General features: G+C 43.5%; 1 protein-coding gene across 1 annotated transcript in view; it reads left to right on the top strand.

The window, feature by feature from the left end:
• Window positions 1–7,018, top strand: part of LOC106812232 (orcokinin peptides type A-like) — a 21,269-nt gene extending 14,251 nt beyond the window's left edge. Inside the window, exon 2 of the mRNA XM_014816065.1 lies at window positions 4,642–7,018. Coding sequence (XP_014671551.1) covers window positions 4,642–5,187 — 546 coding nt within the window. The 3' untranslated portion in view covers window positions 5,188–7,018. The remainder of the gene's footprint in view (window positions 1–4,641) is intronic.
• The last annotated feature ends 273 nt before the right edge of the window (window positions 7,019–7,291 follow it).

Below are 7,291 nucleotides of genomic sequence, written 5' to 3' on the forward strand. Positions count from 1 at the left end.
CCCGAAGATATATATTATGCTAATATATTCTCCTATCTCTTATATAAATTATCTGCATTACATCTATGTCGTTCTAGCTATTACGATATAATATAAAATTATGAGTAATATTTAATAATACGTTTCGCAATTACTTCCCGAAAACACATCTCACGTTTGCCATACACGTGAAACACGTGGAGATTCACTAGGCGTTTAACTAAACATCTCACACTCCTTATTTATCACTATCACATGGCATCTAATCCACGTATTCCGCTGATGACATCACAGGATCAGGGAGTCAGCATCGCTGGAAGTTGACGCACAGCGCAACGCGAAAGCTACTTAACTGTAAAATGTTCATCTGCCACACATGAATGATGATTCAATTTCCCGGGCAAGGCAATTAGATTTTTGCCTAGCATAGCGCTGTCTACGCACGCGAGCGACAACCGACGAGCATCGATATACGACGAGAGGCGGGACGGCTGAATTAGGTTACGGAGACGGGCGGAAATCACGCGCTTAGCGGTGCGCGAGATGTGTGCAGCGGAAACGTAGCAACTATTGCAGCACGTCATTATAGACTGTGATTAAAAGTGTATAGTGCGTCGCATATTTCTCTTTCTGAAATTAATGTTTCTGTGCTCGAATAATGCTATAATCCGTGATGATGATGACGACGATGACAACGACGACGGCGATGATGATGATGATGATGATGATGATGATAAGCAATAACAAATAATATATAATTAATAATGATATATATAATATATATAATAATAATAATAATAATAATAATAATCAACACAAACAATAACAGAAAAACAAAGAGCAGACACAGAAATGGCGATGGCTTAAATTATGTTTTGCTAGAAGGACAAATGGCTGGCAATATATATATATATATATATATATATGTATATAATATATGTATCTTCTCTCTGTCTGCATTGTCTGTCTCTCTACTCTCTTTCTCTCTCTTCTCTTATTCCTCGCGTCTCGCTCTCGTCCCTTCTCTCTCTCTCTCTCTTCTCTGAGCTCTCTCCTCGTCTGCCTCAATCTCTCTCTCTTTCTCTCTCTGCCGCTCGCGGCTCTCCTCTCTGCTCACCTCTCATCTTTCTCTCTCTCTCTCTCTGCTCTCTTTCTCATCCTCTCTCTCTCTCGCTGCGCCTCGCTCGATCTCTCTCTCTCTGCTCTCTCTCTCTCACTCTATCCTCTCTCCTCTCTCTCCCTCTATCTATGCTCTCTCGTCTTCTGCTCGGCTTCCTTTTGATTTTCTTCTCTCGTTAACGCGCTATATCACCTATCCACGACTGACGTTGTATTACGGAGCAGGCAAGTCCGCACGGGACGCGTGGAATCAAGGCGTCTGCCGTAATACTGCGACGTTGCTGTGGCCGTGCAGTCTCTGACAACTGCACCGGGAGAATGGGCAGGACGACAGCGAATCACATGAGCATGTTTTCATGCGCGGAAAGACGGACATTCGCGAGGCGATACCCGCGCACGACGTGAGACGAAGATTGTCCTCGCGTGCTCTGACGACAATGTATAAATGTTATCGTACAATCTGTTATATGCGCGCATGCGGGAGCGCAACGACACGATGGAGAGCTCGTATCAGGAATGATGACGCAGGACAGGAAGTCAGAAAAGAAACTGTAGTTTTGGCGGGTAGTTATGTTATCTGAATTGCTATTATCTATCTGATCTATCTAATCTATCTATCTATACTTTCTATCTATCTATCTATGCTATCTAAAATCTATCTATCTATCTATCTATCTATCTATCTATCTATCTATCTATCTATCCTATTCTATCTATCTATCATCTATCTATCTATGCTATTCTGATCTATCTATCTTACATTTAAATCTACTCTATCTATCCTATCTATCTATCTATCTATCTAAATCTATTCTATCTATCGTATCTATCTATCAATTATGGCTATCTATGCTATCTATCTATCTATCTATCTATCTATTTCTATCTATCTATCTAATTCTAGCTATCTATCTATCTATCTATCTATCAATCGATCTATGCTATCTATCTATCTATCTATCTATCATCTATTCTATCTATCTATCTATCTATCTTTTATCTATCTACTATCTCATCGCTATCTATCCATCTCTATCTAGTCTGTGTGTGTGTGTGTGTGCTGTTGTTGTTGTGTGTGCGTGTGTGGTGTGTTGTGTGTGTGTGTGTGCGTGCGTGCGTGCGTGCGTGCGTGCGTGCGTGTGTGTGTGTGGGGGGGGGTACCACGTAGTGAACATTAACTATTATTTACAAACCCAGTAAGTATACAGGACTAGCTTTATATTGTGGCGAAAAGCAAAAGGACAACGACTCATGTGTCCATCTACGCCGATGCGAGTTAGCAACATTTCATCAATCACTTCTTCATCCCTAATAAATAGAGCGACTCTGTTCACTAGCAGTATTGGCTGTGTGCTACTACACCGCTATAGATTTTTCAGACATTCTGTTTACTAATTCCAATCAACTCCGATGGCCGCATTGAATCCTATATCGAACCGAGCCGTCATCGTTACCTTGGCCCAACTACGCCCAGGCCTTGCAGCATCTCAACCCTCTTATTCTATCTAACGTTCCTTAATTCTCTCGACCTGCGATCTGCTCACGTAGACTGCTATAATCAGCGAATTTGCACGCAGATCAGTATCTAATCTAGGCATAGGAGCCTCACCAGACTAAACTTACGTCACGTACCACAGGATTGAATAGCGACTGTAGAACTGGTGGCGGATGAATATCGAATTCAAATTGAATGACAAAGAAATATTAAACTTTCTCTCACAGCGCGGGGTGTTGTATTATGTACGGCTAGTGGCTCGTGAGATTGCTCAAGCGTGTTTGTTGGCGTCCGTTACTAAGTGCGTATGTTAAATGATGTATGTTATATGACGAAGGTTTTTTTGACTGTGAGGCTAAAGCGTCCAGTTCGGAAAAATCTAGTGAACTTGCAGAATTTTTTATGGCGCGTGATTGATGGTCAGAGTTGTGAGTGTTTATGTTTTACTCGTCATCGTGTGGTTTTTGTATATTATGGTACGATAGCTTGCGTCTGTTATCCACGAATAGCGATGTAGGTTATTTCGAAGATCGATGGCACGTAAACAACCGGTTCATGTGCCACTCTGGCTAAACATTTACTGTCTGTCTTTAATAGAATGAAGTGTACGATTACAAGTGTTATATACGGCTATTAAGACATAGCGCTTGACTAGACCATCAGTTATGAGTTAATTTGCTGCTAAATTAATTAATTAGTTTAATTAGGAAGCCGATACGATGATAGCGATAATATACGTAGCAATTATAAATTATGACAAGCGCTGCGAGTAGCCTCCTGAATGATGATCGTATCACGCGTGATTTCCTGTATTACATGCTTGCAATTCCGCTAGGTATGGTCGCGCGTGGTGGTAGTGTCAGCTCATTAACGGGAGCCTGCCTTCTGTAAACGGCGAGAGGAGGAAATGACGAACGCTTGCAATTTTACCGACATATTCCGGTCAATGAAGGAACGACATTCACAGTGACAGTTAAAGCTGCACCATCAACGCAGCAAACAGCCAAACCAAGCATTGTGCTCATGAGTTATCATTCCTCGGAGAATGTCGATTTAAACAGGAAAAATAGATCCCTCTCGCTCTCTCTCTTCTAAGTTTTACCTCGCGGACTGCATAATCGCGTGTTTCATGTTGTCAGTGGTACACGCAGACTCGCTTCGTTTGTATTACGCACTCTCATTTCATCGCTGCGACGTTAAATCAGTCTAGCAGCAAACACGATTTGTGATACATGATGCAAATGAGAAGGCGCCATTGCAGAGAAAAAGAGATTTTGACATTGTTACATACGAGAGAACCAAAAATTATGGCCACAATGATTAGGTAAGCTACGCATACGTGGTGATAACGCAGTTTTAAGTCGGAATTTTAAAAATACGAAATTTCCGAAAACACACGAGCGGGGGATTTAAACTAATAAGAAACTCGGATGAAGTAAATGAAATTCGCAGCCGAATTAAACCACATATAGCGAATCATCAAACAATAGAACAACATGACGCGCCAGCGGTTGTCATAAACTAACACATCGCGCGGGGATATCACGTGATCTGACTGTTCCGACAAACTCATTCTAACTCTAACCCCCCAACCATAACCATCTCCTTAATACAGCCCTGTTCTATTTCCTAACATTCTTATTCTGTTCTATGGCATCCGGGGGGGGGGGACACGAGACACGTCATCACGCGACATCCAGTCGCGATACGGAATTTCCTGATAACCAACATCGATTTCGTGGTGGCCCACTGCATCCTAGCGGCCAAGGTGCTTCATGGAGGCGTGTTGCGGGCTAGCTTGTCGCCATCGGTGGAGTTGACTGTGTCCTGTCGCTGCATGACGGTGCGTCGATGAGCTTCGGCCATCTGCTGGTTCTGTAGCTCTGATCCTTCGTGCAGAGTTCGCCACACCTGCGACACGGGCACAGTCGAGGCAGTTAGACACACGTGCAATATGATGCTTAATTAGCGCTATCGCTATGCACGTATATATATATGTTCCTCGATGCCAATATTAAACGTGTTGCCTGGTTTTTGTTGCACTTTAGGATCATGGCATGGACAAGCGTCTCGACTCGCTCTCCGGTTTCGGTCTCGGCGAACACAAGCGACAGAATCTCGACCTGTACTCCGGAAGCCTGCTCGGAGGACAGAAGCGGCTCGACTCGCTCTCCGGATTCGGACTGGGCTCACAAAAACGGCTCGATTCTCTATCCGGATTCGGACTCGGACACGATAAACGCTCAGGAGACCTTGACTCACTTCTCGGGAAGACGTTCGGTTCAGATAAGAGCGCGCGCGAATTGAACAAGCTGGCCCTACTCGGACGCATGCACAAGAGATTCGACCCGATCGAACAGGCCGGATTTGGCTCCTTTGCAAAGAGATTCGACCCCATTGAACAGGCTGGATTTGGCTCCTTCGCCAAGAGATTCGACCCCATTGAACAAGCCGGATTTGGATCTTTCGCGAAGAGGTTCGACCCAATTGAGCAGGCCGGGTTCGGTTCATTTGCAAAACGCTTTGATCCCATTGAACAGGCCGGGTTCGGTTCGTTTGCCAAGAGAAAACGGGAAGCTATCAAATCTATGTAAAGAACGGTTTAGGTGACGTAAGAAAGATGATTATAGATCTCTATCCTTGCGGACTTGACCGTCAGCAGGATGAGATTGGCCGCGAAATGTTGTTCTGAATCAAATCACTAGCGTTTCACTTAACATCAGCTGGCGATCAAAGTGTTCTCGCTGAAGACGCCCGCAACGCCCTCTATTTTTAGCGATGTCATCGGTAGCCATTCTCTCTCAAAGTTGTACGCTAATCATAATAAATCATCGCCCGTTAAAACTACCGTTAAAATATCGTTGTTTATCTCTTCATCGATGAATTCCATCGCACTGTGTGTCGGTACACAACACAGCACCGCGGTGACGAGACCAATAGCATCATCAAGCGACATCCATGATGTTTCGAACGCGGTAGTCGGTCCTGCCAGTAGCCGCGGTGAGAGAAGAAACGACAAGAAGCCAGTTTTAGAAACAAAAATTAGTCAACGGTAAGGTGATCGCTCGACCTTCTCTCTTCGTAAACGGGATATGCCTATCGTATGCTCACGCTCGCTCATACCTGCATGTCATTAGCGACATGTATAGTGGAGTACTATCCCCTAACAATGCATGCATTGCAGCGTGAACGATAGAAATATACATCTAATTAACCGCTAGTGGCTACGATCCTTTCCGTCGCTCCCGCCCATCGCCACCGCTGTCAAAAGCAAACAGACGCCGGCCTCTCTCGCGCCGTTTCTCTCATTTACCTTGCCGGTTAATTAGAGCAAGTATGTACAAAATACTAGCAGGGTGTCGATCGCGCAAACACCCCGTGGCAGTGTGGGCGTCAGAACGCAGCCACAGCCCACGCAGACACACACCTGCCCGTGACCTCAATGACCTCCGAATAATAGTATTAGGCATATTTAAAAATTCGACCAGTGAACACTGAATAGTTTTTCTTCCGCAATGTGTCGCTTATGCAAATGAACTGTCTAACAATTCTCGTTAATCAATGACCCCGCCCTATAAAAGCTGGGACGGGAATGTTAGGCAATATAGTCGTCATAAAATCGTACTACGTGTCAGCTAGAAAGTGGCAATTACCATGTAAAACTTTGCCATTTGGATGTTTGTCTCCGATTTTTTTACTCTCAAATGAATCTCCCTTGGGCACAATATAATAGGAGGTATAATGTATGATCTCCATGTGTACGGCAGCCTGGAATTGCCTGCAGGAGACTATACTTACTTATACGGTAGTAGTTTTTAAAATGGCCGCGCAAATTCCCGTATGTTGAGATTTAATCCGGTTATATTACCGACAAAGAACCGCGTGAAGAAAAGCGCTTAATCGGCGTATGGTATCAGAATCTCTCTCACGTGTCTAAAACGAAAAGGAAATGTGTACTCGGTAGAATTAAAAGCAGGTCTGCTGCAATAGCTTCCATTCGAACATGGTAACGTCCTTTGCTACACGTGTATTGGTAACCGCGTGAACTAACAATAGTTTCATTATTGTTAATTCTTATGCAATAGGTGCATGCATGACTTGTACACATGATCGACGTAGGTTACAATCGTCACTCGTTCTACGGATGTCCACCGAACTACGTTTCTCTCGTGTCAGTTTCGGTAATATTCAGCGAGAAGAGAACTGAATTTGAATTGCGAAGTATGCCCCGCGCATTGCGATGATATCTTGCGATGATCAGAGAACGCAGTGGTACGTAGCGACCCAGCCTGTACATAACAGGAAGTAGCAACCCCTTGTTACCTCTATTACGTAGTAGGGGTTGAAGTGATCATATTCATGAAACGTCATAATAATAATAACGTGGCTTCACGATGTTTGGAAATAAAACCAAGTTAAAACTAACACTGGCGCTGGTTTTTGTTAGTTGGTCTATCGTGTATCGTATTGCTGTAGATATGAGCTTAGCAATGTGACGGCTTGTTTACTCTTATGAAAGAAGCCATCTTACGTGGCAACACGCGACGAAAATATAACAATGCAGGAAATGATACCGAACAAATTTAGAACACATTTAATGAGTACACTCACACTGATAATGACACTAAATGCTATTATACTGTTACTGCAACCATTGCGATTATAACAATGTTTAAAGATATATATATACATATATAT

This window comes from Priapulus caudatus, unplaced genomic scaffold, assembly GCF_000485595.1.
Source record: "Priapulus caudatus unplaced genomic scaffold, Priapulus_caudatus-5.0.1 Scaffold623, whole genome shotgun sequence".
Classification (NCBI taxonomy): domain Eukaryota; kingdom Metazoa; phylum Priapulida; class Priapulimorpha; order Priapulimorphida; family Priapulidae; genus Priapulus; species Priapulus caudatus.